General features: G+C 40.6%; 1 protein-coding gene across 1 annotated transcript; it reads right to left on the reverse strand.

Moving 5' to 3' along the window:
- Positions 1-447: 447 nt before the first annotated feature.
- Positions 448-15,017, reverse strand: LOC125695885 (mitochondrial poly(A) polymerase). Its single transcript, XM_048950934.1, has 9 exons — positions 14,874-15,017; positions 12,836-13,008; positions 12,083-12,316; positions 11,551-11,775; positions 7,128-7,339; positions 4,454-4,680; positions 2,947-3,039; positions 2,780-2,853; positions 448-1,023 (listed from the first exon to the last, which is right to left on the reverse strand). Exons 1-9 carry the CDS (start codon positions 15,001-15,003, stop codon positions 685-687), a joined length of 1,707 nt encoding a protein of 568 aa, XP_048806891.1. The 5' UTR covers positions 15,004-15,017; the 3' UTR covers positions 448-684.
- Between the last annotated feature and the right edge of the window lie 820 nt (positions 15,018-15,837).

Consider the following 15,837-nt stretch of genomic DNA (forward strand, 5'->3'; position numbering starts at 1 on the left):
AACAAGCACTATCTGTATAAAAAAAATAAAGATTTGGTTGAAGAAGTCTGAGAACAGGTGGTAAACACAAGCACACCCACTTTTCCAACACAAAACAGGTACTCTATCCTTGGAGAGCAATAACCTACAAAACTGTAAACCCTGTTATCTAATTCCACCCTCTTTATTTTTGTCTTAGCTCTAGCCCCACGAATTGAAAACAATTACAAAAATAGACACATGCACTTTACTTTTACTGGCTTCCTGCATGTGACTGCAGCAGAAGCAGTGGTTCAAAATTCATCTTCTTTTAAGATGTGCTTTCACTGAAAGGTGGTTACTTCTTGAGCTTTTACTTAACCAAAAAGAACTAACTGAAACAATTCTCAGTGGCTTTTTCCCATGCTCCTCTTTTCGTTCATTTTTTTTTTCTTTTTTGAAGAGCGACCAAAGTCTACTTCCAAAATGTACCTGTAAAATTTGCATTTTAATGCTCTTCATTCACAAAACACAAGGAAAAGTGAAGAGTAAAGGAGGAGATGATGTACAGAAAGTAGACCTGTAAAAAAACCATCACAATGACAATCAGAGGTCACCCAACTCTCCATTTCACCACAAAAGAAATATTAAAAGCAATATTCTTCAAACTGTGCCACATTCAATTCCTAAAACAGAACAGCAGCTACTGTGTTTCTGTGCTGAAAGTCACTTTCCCACTGCTTTCTGTACGTTGTTTGCATCACTTAACTTTAAAGAGTCCAAGAGGCTTTTGATTGTTTCACTTCCCATTCCCTTTGTCCTACTCTTCATCGTGTTTGGATTGCTTTTTCCAAATGGTATCAGTACAGCTGCCAGTCCCCAGGGTTCCTTATTGATCGTCTGCTGGGTTTTATCTTCCTTCTGTAAAATCCAGGCACTTTCTCTGGCCACAGCTACAAATTTCTCCAGCTGCGGCTGATTAACATTCTTGCTGATATTAAGGTCTTGCTCAAAAGGATTCCAGATATAAAGAGGAGACGACTCAGGTTTATTTACTTCCTTTCCCTGCAGATAGTGTGAAGAAAAAGTTGCACATATGCATCATACGCTGAGCAAGGAACAAATCACTCAAGTGACTACATTGAGAGTTTTCTGACCCAGAAGACCACTTTCTGGGGAAAAAAATAGGCATCATTAATCAAGTTAATTTTCCTGCCAATCTGAGTGCATGACTCCTGTTCTCTAAATCCTCTTCGTGGTTGCTTTCCTCGCCACACTGAACTTAGATTTCCTTCAAGGCAAAGAATGTACTACAACAACTCACCCTGTCTTTTTGGCCGTTCTCCCATCTGCTTTTCCACAAACCTCAAACTCCACTTGCTGCAATCTACTCCTATCTCTGTTTGTCTATGGGCAGCATGAGTATCAAGTTAACGTGCACAGCTTAGTCTGATAAATGACTTCATGAGCTTCACCTGTTCAAATCATTTCTCTCACAGTGCTCACTAAGAGCTGGTACAATAAAGCAAGATTACTGCCCTGGCTGAAATTCTCCCCAGTTCAGTTTGTCATTTAAGTACAGAGCTATTTAGACCACGGTCCACTTTTATGCAGTTAGTATGGTAAAATATACAAGTTATTGTCAACTATGTAGTTTGCTAGTTATACACACTTGCATCACACTGCTTATCAGCACTCCTCAGGTGACTTGCTCTGCATTACAGCATCTCTACAAGCCTTCCACTGCATGCCCTAGCAGGAACCTAGCAGCTAATGCTAGTCCAGAAGTGTTCACATGCATGCTGCATACCCTTGCTCCAGGGCTAGGACAACTAGTTAAACAGAAGAACATCCACAATGCAGACATTTCCCTTGTCCAGTTCAGGATCAGCACAAGGAGGTTTGTTATGTTGTTGTTTTGTTTTTTTTATTTTATTTTTTATTTTTTAACTTGCCTTTTAAGGCGTAGTGGCAAACAACAGTTATCCAGCTTACTTAGTTTCCAGATTGATCTATATCAGAAAAACAAACAACTTTTATGCCAGAAGCTGTTAGTGCTAAAGTAGGAAATGAAACACAACCAAGAGTGACCACACAGCAACAAAGCAATGAAACCCCTCAGTCTGCAAGAAGCCCAGCAGGAACAGGTATTAGTAGTTACTGCATTTGCATATATGTCTCTATTATGCTTTCATATACATACACACACAGAAATCCCCAAAGAGTATGACTTAATTATATAAAGAAAACAAGATTACAGTGCAGACCTCTTGGTAAGCATACAGTCATGTTATCTGTCATGCTCACTGAGTTGTAACTAGGCTAACTGAAGGTTGATGGTAACTGCAGCAAGAAACAGAAGTGTAAAAAGCAAGTTTCAAAACTCAGTTTAAATTTTAATGTGGACACTGTTTGGATTTGTACTCACAGCTTGAAATGCAAAGTTTTTAAGTGTGCTATATTTGTCACTGACTTTTGCTATGACAAATATTGTGACATTTTAAAAGTTCCTGCTTTTTAAAACAGTCACTTTTTATATAGGGTGGTCACAAAAGAATCATAAAGACTTAGCATCATAGTTTCTGCTTTCCAACATATACAAGTACTGACACAGCACTGTTAAGAATGTTACCATAAGCAATCAGGGTTTGAGGAGAAAGCTCTTCCTTCAAGCAGAGGACTCAGTTTCTGGAAACAACCAATTTGAATGCACACTGCATAGATACTTAAAAATGAAAGCAGTCGTTTAACACAGGCAGTTGCTCAAACTGAAGACAGTAGAAGTTTAATTGATAATGATGAGAAATTAAAATTCATTTACCTTTCGAAGATTTATGGAATTCTTTCTGAAGTCGAAGTTTCCAAAGTATTGAAAAAAGTCACACAGCAACTCATCTGAGGGAGAGAAAGCGAACCAGCATTAAGCATTACGGAGATGTTTATTTTCAGCACGCTCAGAAAAAGCAAAGGTAATGAAGATTTACCTACCAAGCGTTTCCATGTTTTTTGTAGGCTTAACCTTGCTGAAGTCACTCACAAATGAGCAATCATACCCTCCAATTACATGTTTGTCTTTTTCATCTGAAACAAAAAGTGCAAGCGTATTTTGAACAGATAAAAAGTAAAATGCCATTGTACATAACAAAATTCAGATATAAGACACGACTGTTTTCAATGAATGTATCCTATTAAGTAATGCAAGTTACAAATTCATAACAAACTTTAAGGCTAAGATTCAAATTAAATGGTTTAAGATTTAAAAGGAAAAACAAATCTTTGGACAAACTAAGGGAAATTGTATTTTCAAAAACCTACAGGAATAAGGTGTACAACATCTATATATCTCTGAAGTTGAAGCAACAAACATGGTATCTCTGCATACAGAGCTTTATAATACACTAAGCCAGTAAAGTTTTCTGAGGTTAATAACTACACAAAGGCACCAACAGCTACACTCAGGCGTCCATCCTCTTTTTCAGAAAAGCTATTAGGAAAGTCTTGTAAAAATTTCATAAATAGCTGTTTCGTTATTCTGCGTATACAAGTGCTTCATTTTTGAGAGTCTGTTGGTAACTGCTAATGGAAACATTCAAATAATTTTAAAGCAACAGAAGGCAGATCATCTTCTCAAAGCTTCCAAGGAAGCATGTCAGTAAGCTGTGGAAAAAAGCAAGGAATCAAGAATTTGGGATGTCATTTTCCATGCTTTGTTCAATTAGCTGAAGATAACATGCTCTGAAATTGAAATATTACGACAGTCAGAACAACTTGCCTATTAAGGTAAAAAATTATTTGCAATTGCCCTGAATAGTCTCAAGGACATTACAAATAGTGTGGGAATACAGGTACATTTGGTGTCTTTAAAACAAAACATGGAATTGTAGAATCACAGAATCACTCAGGTTGGAAAAGACCTTCAAGATCACCAAGTCCAACCACAACCTATCCGTCCTACCCTAACTCTAACAACCCACCACTAAATCATGTCTCTGAGCACCACATCCAAACAGTTTTTAAACACATCCACGGATGGTGACTCAACCACCTCCTTGGGGAGCCTATTCCAGTGCTTAACAACCTTTTCTGTAAAGAAGTTTTCCTGATCTCCAACCTAAACTTCCCCTGGCACATATAACAATCTGCACAAAATCCTTAAAACCTGCAGAGACATTTGAAATCTTACGAGTCTGCTGCAAAATAAACAACAAAAAGAAACAGCGTGAGAGCACTGGGAACATAAATGATTTTAAGTTGTCCAAGGCACTCTGAGCAGAATTAAGCACTGTACTGAAAACTGATGTGGTTTGCATTTTAGGATAAATCACTTTTACAAAAAGTACATATGAAACTTACACATTCCCTCAAACATCAGGCACAGGCAATGCATATTGCTACTTGAGAGCACAGAGGAATGGCTTGGGTTTATTCCTAACCTTACAAAGTTACAATAATTGTGAGAAATGCCTCCAGCTCTTTCACAAACAGTTGCTCTTACCTGCCAGCTCTTTAAGTTGGTCTAGTGTTGGAATGATAGGTGGCGATCTCTTTTGCAGAAAAAACATGATCATCATGGTTAAAGAGAAGTTTGTAATCCAGGTACCAGGCACACTGTTTGTAAGCCCATGAACACGGGCCCAGCATCGTAAACTGAACACCAGAGCTCTCACACGGGGATCTAAACAGCCGTAAATATACAGGAGTTCTGAACACCTTATAGCAATGCTGAGGAAGAAAAAAGAAGTGTAAGACGTAAATAATAACGCAATTATTATTATGATGCCAGCACTGGCTGTTCAGCACAAATTATCAGTTATAAGGGAAGAGAGCATCAATATAAAAACAAAGAAACAAACAAAAATCCACACATAACTTTTATTCATGGAAAACAAACAAACAAAACAGATGAAAGCGTCTGAAATTGTCCAGGATAATGTATCTGATAACTGTCAATAATAAAAAGGATACAGTTAAAGGTAAACACTAATACTGCACTTGTGCTGTTTCCTGTTTCCTTGTTCCACGGAATAGTGGAAAAGAAAAAAGAACACTATGTATTTGGAGTTAGATCTACACACAGTCGAGGCCAAAACCACCTAATTTAGCCATAATTGCCTTTGGACTGTACTAGAGAACATCCCTATCCTAACATAGAGGGGGAAAAAAAATCAATACAAAAAACACAAAATAAACTTATCTTACAATCTCACTCTAAAGACTTAACAATTTATTGATTTTCCAACAACTAATGTTTGAAGTTGGATGTCATTCAGTTTGTGACAGCATAAAATGCACTTAATCTTGTTTGAAAACAATTTTGAAGTATTAAAAACATTATTGGTGTGACTGGAAGAAATTTGAAGTTGTTCAGCAAATTCTTTAAACAAACACAAGCAGACACTGCAGCTGAAAGCAGCAGCTTTGCTCCCAGGTGCTCACTCTTATTTCTATGTTACCACATCCATTGTGCTGACAGTTGTTCATAATAACTATCCAAATCCAGGTCCAGCTGCAAAACAACTAACCTGGAAGGACAGAAGTTTTCAGATGGATCAGCTCTGTTTCATCACATGGATGTACAAACTTTGTTACAGTGTACAAATGGGAGGGCAATATAAAGCAGATAATAAATGGAAGGAGGATGTGAGAGCAAGACTTACATTGCAAAGCTAGTTTAAAGTGCTTGCTGAACTACCCTGCTCTTACTTCCAGTCTTGCACTCAATTCCTCTAAAAATTCACCAAGGCATTAGGGGATGGCTGCTGCATCAAAGCCTTCTAAACCTGCACTTCTAAAGTTTCAATTGTGAGGTTCTCCTTGTGTCCACAAAGATTTCTTAGTTCTCCAAGTAACAATACTAACACAGTCCCACAAAACCATCTTTTGCAGAGAATTAAAAACAAAAAAAAAAAATATCTGCCAGGAAACCTATGCTGACTCTCACTGTGGCTAAACATTAAAAAAAAATGTTAATGTTGTGACAATACTGAACAAATCATAGAATCATAGGATCACCAAGGTTGGTAAAGACCTAAAAGCTCATCCAGTCCAACCATTCACCTATTCCCAGTAGCTCCCACTAAACCATGTCCCTCAACACAACATCCAGTCTTTCCTTGAATACCCCCAGGCTCGGTGACTCCACCACCTCCCTGGGCAGTCCATTCCAGTGCCTGACCACCCTTTCTGAAAACTAATACTTCCTCATGTCCAGCCTGAATCTCCCCTGCCGTAGCTTGCAACCATTCCCTCTGGTCCTAATATATATATCACATATAAATATCACAGAACTCCTGTATATTCTGAAACAGAATGTGGGGTAATTCAGAAAATTCAGTCTGACTGTCCTGACTGCATCTGATGTGTGCAAATTACAAAATCTGTAGCAGAAGGTGAGTTGAAAAGAATTTTGAAAGACAATCACTTGTGTTTTACCATTCCCTAACAAACAAAAATGGGGACGTACGTGTTTTTAATTCTGCAATGGATACATCACAGAATTAAAAACAGATGGATACTGGATTCAGGTGGTTATTTCTTAATAAAGTAAGTGACTGCAAAACAAATAAATCAAATGCTTGACTATCAGCCACTGATTACCTAAAAACATGGGAGCAAGCAGAAAAGGAAAAAAGATGCAGAGAACAATTTGTGAGATGCCTGCTCCCTCTACTGGGTGCTGCTGTGAATGGTACAAATAACAGTAAAACTTCAGGCTGCTTTCTAATGCACAACATTAATGCAGTATTCAAATCTTTTGCCAGTAAAAAGGATGCAGAACCCAAAATAACTTGAAATCCAGTGACTGCAAATCAGCTGATAATTACAATTATCATGATATATGGCTGCTTAATTTGGAAAGCAATCCAAACAAGGCTTTGCATATACATGTACCTGAAGAGATGACTGAAGAACCATGTCTGCTTTCAGTTCCTTACAAGACAACCATATTGGGAAGGCAGTTTTTCAGTTTTTGCTAGCAATTTACTTACTACACTGGAGAAACCGATATTTAACACACTGGAAAACAAAATTCTAATAGGCAAAAATATCCCTTTCAGACCCAACATTCATATTTGATACAAAACACAGAACTGAGTTGGCTGAAAACTTCTCATGACAAGTTTCCAGAACTTAGTATTCACCCTGAACCATTTAAAACCAGGTCTTACCTGTTGCTCACTGACAGGTCGCACTGGAATCCTGTTGGTTGATGGGAGAATTTCACCAGGGGGCAGCGAGCGTTGAGTATCTTCTGTACATTTGAATACCCAGGACCAAAGTTGTCAAGACAGTCACCAATTATAGAAAGAATCTTCTGAGTTGCTAATCTTTCCGATGGCAATCTTTTCATCTGATACTCCACTTCAAAGGGACCTTTTTTCTAACGAAAGATTTTGAAAAGTAAACTGTTAGTTCTGGAACTAAAGAGAAATTTAAGAATACTTCTGCAAGATTACAAGAGTTTGCAGAGTAGCAGTGTAGTACAGTGGATTTTCCAAAGCAGTCTGCAGAACTTGTAAAAAGTTAAACCATACTGCTTTTTCTTGTACAATTCTTTTCTCAGTGATTCAATTTTTCCCACGCTGATAGTGAGTAACTTACTGTGAAGTTGGCTATTCTGATGAGGGTGCAATGCCACTACATTACCTAAAACAATTCATGTGGGATTCTCAAGACCGCATATATGTTGACTGAAGAAGGTATTACAAGGCAGGAGGGACAAAACACAACCAAACTGTAACTTGCCAATTTCAAACCACCAGTAATTCTATTTCATAACCTCAAAGTACAGTGTACCAGTTAGTACAAGTATAAAGGAAAATGCCTTTTTATTTAAAAATAAAATAAAAAATCAGCACGCGAGTTGCTTGCTGCTTCAAGATGAAGGTTAGTTTCCTTAAGATTTAAAGTAATCACACCAGAGCAGCTGCCTCTTGACATCAGACATAAATTTCCCTGTGGATCTTTGAATTTTGAATTTTCACGTGCAGTTTACATCCCAGTAAAACAACCTACAAAATCTGTTCTCTTTATACTCTCTCAGTTTTTAAGCCTCAGCTAATTTTGCTTGCTGACCTGATGCTTTATAGTGGCTTACCCTCCCCTCTGAAGCATACGATGAATAGAACATGAATTCACACAATACAAAGAGCATTACATGGTGACTTAATTAGTCCCCCAGGAGACAAGTAAAGGTGGTCACTTTTGTTGTCACCATGCCAGTGCAAAGAATGCAGACTGGCAAAACAGTTCAGAAAGCACAGACCTTGCAACCCTTCCTACAGTTACACCTCAGGAACTGAAATTTATGTCCCCGTGATAACAACGAAGGTAACCTTTCCTTGCTGCCAACAGAGCTAGCATATGTGTGAGCGTATCAGAAGAGTGGTCCCTAACCCCACTGGGCTGTGCAGCTTCATGCTACAGCAGTGCTGGCTCAAAGGAGCCTGCAACTATGAACTCTGAGAGAGGTAACAGGAGAAAAAATATAGAGGGACTTGGCCAACACATAGGCATCCTGGGCGGCAGCTCGATATCTTAGAAGCTGGATGGACTTTTTCATGATGAAACAGACGCTCTTAGTCGGCAGAACTTACAGATGGAGTTTTGGTTCCTCTTGTGGGAGAATGAAGTACTGACACCACTTGTGATTCTCCATCAGTTCTTACCATGCCACTCAAAACAGGTTTGAACAAACTACTACTTTGGGGGTAAATTCATTACCCTTGGTAGCTTAAATGTTATTCTCAAACACCTGCTGTTACTCTAAACTTATCACAGAACTCTGCTTTAAGTCATTCACTGATCTGCCAAACCACCAGAAGTTGGAAACAAATGCTGTGCTGATTATCTGATCTTGGGAAGGGAACTAATTACTGAAGTACTGATGATGTGGACTGAAACATCTCTAAAAAGGCTAAATACTGGGAGAGCAACCATGAACTAGTTGTCCTTGTGATCTGAGGCATCTAAAAACATGTAAAGAAATGCTAATAAAAAAAAAAAACTAAGGGAAGTTCTATTGTCTAGGAAATCTGTCATTAGAATGACATCGTTCATTATGTCAATCAAAAGAAAATCTCCTTGTTCTATACCTTGATTTCAAAACTATTTTAGAAGCTGATCTCAAGCACAGCGATATTAAAGTGAGAATTTCTGTTCCACTGATCTTACAAAATAGGACTGCAGTGACACGAATCATTCAATTTAAGCTGAACTTATTAATCATTCTCTAATACTCCATGATATCGAGGCATGACATCACTTCAAAATTCAAAACAAAAAAAACAACAAAAGAGAAAAAATATTTAAAAATGGGCAGCTGTGATTACACTTGCCTCCCTTCTTGATTTGCAAATGTTTTTCAAAACCACAAACAAAAAGTTGACCTCAAGATAAATGACATCAACAGCCAAATGTTCTTTTTCATGGCGTTAATACAGGAATTATAGACTCACAAGGTTGGAAACGACCTACAAGATCATCCAGTCCAACCGTCTCCTCATCACCATTGCCTCCACCAGCACTAAACCACATCTCACAGCTTCTCATCCAGACGCCTCTTGAACACTGCCAGGGACGGCGACTCCACCACCTCCCTGGGCAGCCATTGCAGTGCCTGACCACTCTGAGAGAAAAAGTTCTTCCTTATGTCCAACCTAAACCTCCTCTGATACAACTTGTGGCCATTACCCCGTGTCCTGCTCATTGCCTGGGAGAAGAGGCCAAATCTCTCTTCACCACAACTTCCCTTCAGGAAGTTGTACAGTGCAATGAGGTCTCCCTTGAGCCTCCTCTTCTCCACACTGAACAATCCCAGCTCCCTCAGCCGCTCCTCATAAGACTTGTGCTCCAGACCCCTCACCAGTTTAAAAAGATTTTTTAAAAAAAAACAAAAACAAAAAAAACCAGTTAGGACTTCTGCAGACCAATGACCAATTTGATGATCTCTCTTCCAGCTTTCACACATTAAGTCATACATTTTAGGTATACTCATTTTTCTCAGAACTGGGATTAATGCCCTGCTGAAGTACATGTGCTCAGAGAAATCATATGCTTACCAATCCAACACAGTTTCTAATACCAGTTTGACTGAACAACAGATATATGCATATAAAAAGGATTAAAACAAATGTTAAACTGTGGGAAAGATGTTTTCACACCTAAGATTCACCATGACCCACTGCCTTTCTTCCTTAGGCCTGTTTTGTAATTCTGAATTCATCTTCTTCATTGCAAGACTGCCTTCAGAGTACAAGTTTTCTTTTGAAAGTATGACATGAAAGAAGGATTTTACTGCTGCAGAGCACCAATACCAAATTCAGCTAGTTAAAATATGTGCTTTGAACACAGGCATTTTATACTTAGATTTTTTCCCCAAAACTCAAGAGGCAACTAAATGTAAAGGGTTCTTGGATTTTAACCCTTCCAACAAACTCTCAGTGATCCTGTCTTTCTGCTGACATATCTTTCATTATAATCAATCACTGCAATAAAAATGAAAACTCTGAATTGAAGGCATATTTCTTTAAAAATCAAAAACAGGGCAAAACAGAAGTAGCACAGAAAAGCTGTGCAAATCAGCTTTCAAAGTGTCCCTATTCTCACCTCCTTTCGTATTTCCTTCTCCAATTCAAAAGGAATTGCCTACATGCACCAGGACTAAGATACAACACATTCTAAATAACCTTTACAATCTGAAGCTGCCTGAATCCCAATACAGGGATACACAGCAGAGATTTCCACATCCTCGCATGGGTGAAGACACAGTTAAGATAAAATTTAATACGTGTGCTGAAGAAAGCAATGCTGTTCCCTGAGTATTGCTTATTGGCAGTCTTGTGTAACCATCCAACTTCTCAAGATACAGATGGAAATTCTGCATTTGGTAAGCAAATTCAAGTGAACATATTTCAATTTCAAGCCTCTACACTTGCTTAGTAAGCATCACTTGTCTTGGTGCTTACTGCAGTGTTATCAATGAGATAATCAAATAATTACAAAGTACATTATGGAAAGTGAGACAACTAAGGACGCCCGCATTATTATTTGGCTCAGCTCCTGTTTCACTCCTAGGTCCTACTCCCAGCACACACTCAGGTTCCTTCCATGAGTAACCCAAACCAATTCCCTTCTCAATGAAACCATACGATGCTAACACTATAAATTGTCTCCGGACAGACACTGCAAACGTGAACAGCTCTAACTGCAATTATCCACCAGCATTACCCCAGCAGGTCTCAACACCTCCACCCACCCTTGTAGGTAATGTTTCTGTAGCACTGTTACAGTAACTTTTTAATCTGAGGAAAAACAATCTGACAGCACTCTCAAAATGCACACACACACACGCATAAGATTATTATGTATGAGGATAGAGAGGACCCTAAAAATCACAGCCCAGTATTGGTCAAGTCCAGCAGCTCCAGAAAAGAAAAAAGCAGCAGGACTGGAAGGTCTGGTATTGCTGAATTAGCTTTGGAGGATGAAGATTTTCTTCAGCCTGACAGTACACACAAAGTCTGCACAAGCAGCAAATTATTTTCTTCCTATTACAAAGAATGAGGACTGGAGCCGCCAGCATCATCTTACCATTTTTGTAGGATGCTTCTGTATATCACGGAAGTCCAGAAACATGTCCACATCACACCCCAATTTGCCAAAGGTGTTCACTGAAGAGCCAAATGGCTTTACAGTGCTGTCTGGAAAATACGCGCGTGCAAAATCCCGAACCAGAGAACAGGCCAGGTATCGGAGCTTGATGTTTTCTTCTGTAAGTTGATACTCATCCAGCAGAGTGTACATTTGACTGCTTACCTATTTAAGAAAATAAACATTGCTAAAGCATAGCGACCCATCTTCTGCCTACCGATACATATTTTCATCCACTTACTATCACTGCACTTAAACAATTTTAGACTCAAACAAGTTTATTTCCTATAGACAAAATTATTGTAAGCATCAGTCATTTTTTTCTATTTGTTTCAATGCATGACAGCCATTGCCACAATTCTAACAGGGGTTATTTTTTTAACAGAAAAAAAATGCTTTAAAAGCTTCACACGACCACTTGCAAATGTTACATGGACAAGGCTTGTTTTCATTTGAGAGAACTTATACTTACACTGTCTGCACGACAAAGCTTTGGAATAAGCTCATTCACTGGAATGTGAGACTGAGGAGAGAGGTTGACTGGCCTTTCTTCAGCAGCTTGACTACCGGGGTTTTTCAGTGTGAAAGTAAAAAGTCTGGATTTATATGGGACAACATGATGCTCAGCAGCCCTTGGAATTCCAGTAACAGCCTGTAGTGAGGCTACACTGCTCTTCTCTGAAAATTCTATTAAAGCATGAATACCCTAAAATATTAAAAATGGAAACAGTGTTAGATAAATGCATATGAGCATTGAACTGATTGCACTCACATTATTCAGACCTGCCTGGGAATACTATGGCATATTAGTAAGAGTCCTGAAGCTGAATGGCAGCCTCTGCACGTTAATACTTTAAAGATAATTTTATACAAAACGTCAAAAAAATTTAAGCTATGTTATTCTTGACAGTAAGCACTAAATCTACCTTCAAAAAGAAGCATAACAAAGGGTTAGCTCTATTTTTCAGACAATCAGCAGTGCAACATTAAAATTTCAAACATTTGGCACAAAATCTTTGGTGAGATTCACTTAAAAACAGGCATTGCTTAGGTAATTTAAACACACAAATTTGTTGTGCAACATCTTGTAAACAATAATAAAGACAAAAACTAGTTGAATATATTGTGTTTAATATGCATAACTTAGATGTATGAAGGCTTGACCAAATAATTGTGTTTCTTTTCATCCAAGTTTAGATTCTAGTTTGTATTGTCAGCTACTTACACGATTTTCAAAAAAGAAGTAATTGTCAATGTTTCCATGGCTGGATAAATACTGCAGTAATTTTTTTTCATTAAGTTTTGATGGGCACTTAATTAACACACTCCGATCTGCCTGTTCCAATCGTTCTGTCTGAACCTCAGTGAATGTCTTCTTCCTGCTACTGAGTTCAGCATCTGTAAGAAGAAACAACCATCCAGTTTTCCTTCTACACAAATATATAAAATTGATTTTTGTTCTCTGCTCTGGGTTTGCTCTTGCACTCTGGGAGGATCACAGCAAAACAGAAAACTCCAGAGAGAAAGAAATACATTCAGAAGTGTATTTCTCTCACAAATGTATACATTTTCTAAGAACAAAGAATAGAAAATGTAGGATGGAAACAATATTGACCTTCCTCGATACCACAGGACATCTGATGATATGAGGAATCTTTGGTCTCTGATTTGCTACTCACCATTAGAAACTCAGCACGTGAGTCCAGCATCAGCACCAGACAGAGCTACACTGTTAGCAAGCTGCTCTAAAAAGATAATGCCTCTTTGCCACCACAAAAACAGCACTTTCACCTTTGGAACAATTCTACACTTGGTTATTTTTACAACTCATCATCTTCCTTTACAGCAAACTCCTACACAAAATTTTCTTTCTGTACTGTATTTTCATCAACTCACTTCAAATAACCCGCAGATCAGTCACACCTTGCCACACTACTGGCAATCTATACTGCTACTGACAGTCAATAAAATCAGCATGGAAATAAGATATGCTGGAATATCCAGAAATACAGAAAACACATCCCAAACCTGAATTATAATTGCAAACCTGCACAACTCAAATAATCAAATGACCACATCATATTACATGTCGAAGGCTTCCTGTTCACACTACCATTCATAATTCAAGATTGGGAAGACAGAGAGCATGCAGCTATTTCCCTGTGGCTACCACTTGCTACAAAGATTCAATAGGCTGCTTTCTTTCTGACTTTGCGGATTGAAGAAAATCTTCTAACCAAACCTGTTAGCATCTATACTTATGTAAAAAAAAAAAAAGAAGTTCTACGGTTTCTTTCTGCCTTTTACACAAGCTTGTAAACACAAAGCAGCTGTTTCCACAGCTTAGCTGTACGCAGCACCGCTCATCAAAATAATGAAGAGGCACAAGTCACTGAGTATCAACAGTAGACAGTCCTCAGACGAATGTGTTCATTTTAAATGCTTGAGATGCAGTCCTCATTGCTTTCTTTCTTCCTCTGTACAATGTTTCAGGTTTGTGTCATAGCCTTGCAGTCACCAAACAGGTGCTCACCTGCACTGCTACTGGTCCCCAGCAGTGCTCAATGCACCCTAATGCTGCCCTCTGTGATGCCAACATACCTGTTCACATAGCATGGAGCAAACCAGGTGAGACAAACGACCTAATGCATACACCAAAACAAGAGGATTAACTGAAATCTGGACGTGCTCCTTCACCCAACTTGCTGCATGCTTGTTAATCCAGGGACAGAAACAGCACAGAATTGTGTTTCTTCTGTGTGACTGTCATACTACAGCCCAGCCTTCCCCGCTAGAGAACTACAGAATGCCTCTCAGGCTCAGAAACACGAGCATACACGTGGCCGCCTAAGGCCTTTCCAGCTCTGACTCAGGCGCACGGGCACAAGCTGGCTGCAGGGACCGAGCTGCACAGCACGGCCACGGCACACCGCTCAGCCCTCTCTGCTCCGTGACTCGTCCTGAAGGCGCAGCTAAACCCCTGGGTTGCTCAGCGGGACGGCCATCTCCGCTTAACCCACCTCCGGCCTCCACGCACGCAGTACGCCCAGGCCGGGCGGCGGGCCCCGCTCTCCCGGCTGCACTCCGAGCCGGGAGGTCACACGCCGACCCCACCGCCCTCGGCCGGTCTCAGCCGGAACGCCGCGACCAGCGGACGCCCCGCGGCCTCTCCCGGAGCGTCACCGCCCATCCGCCCGCCCCCCAAGAGGACACACGACAGCCCGAGGCGAGCGGGGAGCGCGGCGCGGCCCGCACTGCCTCACCTGCCTCCTCGGCGCCGCCCGCCCGCTGCAGCGCGGGCCCCGAGGAGCCGAGGCGTGCGGCCGCCGGGCCGGGGGGCAGCAAGCGGCCCCTCAGCAGGCACAGAGCCCGCCCTCCCGCGCGCTGCGCCATCGCCCGGCCGTTCCGCGCCGGCTGCCGGCATCGCGCACGCGCGCACAGCGCCCGGCCTACGGCGGCCGGCGGGGCTCAACCCGGCGCCTCCGCGCGTCTCTCGGCAGGAGTCGTGTCTGCCTGGGGGGAGGGAAACGTCGGCGGAAAGGTGGGCCTGGAGAGCCTGTGGAGAGCCTGAAAGAGTAGCTTTCATCTGAGCGATTAATTAAAAAGTAAAATAAAACGCGCCCGAGCAGTCACATACATAAGACCTGTGGGCACACCGGTAGCGTAGGTTAGGGGTGAGGTTAGTGCCTGCTTAGCAGCGCTCTTTGGCGAGCTGCACTCTTCTATGTCCTGTGGGGACTATGGTTGTGTAACTTACCCTGATTCTGTATCCCTGGATGACCCAGAAGACTGCTTGTAAAACACTGCCTTTGAATTAATACCCTATTTCACAGAGTGTGAACTCCGGTTTCCTCCACGTGTCCATAACAAGTACATAAGCTTCCTCAGGAATCCTACAGCACGTCCTTCCCAAATTCATTGATGTGGGGGGGGAGAAACTCCTCCTCTTTCCTCCTTTGAAGCTGGTCTAAAAAAAGAAAATGGTTTCATTAAAATTAATTGTGGGTTTAGGAAAACTAACAACGCAGGCATGTTCCTGGAGGAAAACCAGCGTGCTAGCTGCTGTGCGTGAAGGATGTGTTACTCAGCCTTAACCTAGAATCATTTGAGGTGGAAGGGATCCTTAAAGGTCATCTGGTCCGACTTCCCTGCAATGAATAGGGACACCTACAGCTGCATCAGGTTGCTCAACAGCCTGGGCAACCTATGCCAATGCCTCACCACTCT

This window comes from Lagopus muta, chromosome 7 (assembly GCF_023343835.1).
Source record: "Lagopus muta isolate bLagMut1 chromosome 7, bLagMut1 primary, whole genome shotgun sequence".
NCBI classification, from domain to species: domain Eukaryota; kingdom Metazoa; phylum Chordata; class Aves; order Galliformes; family Phasianidae; genus Lagopus; species Lagopus muta.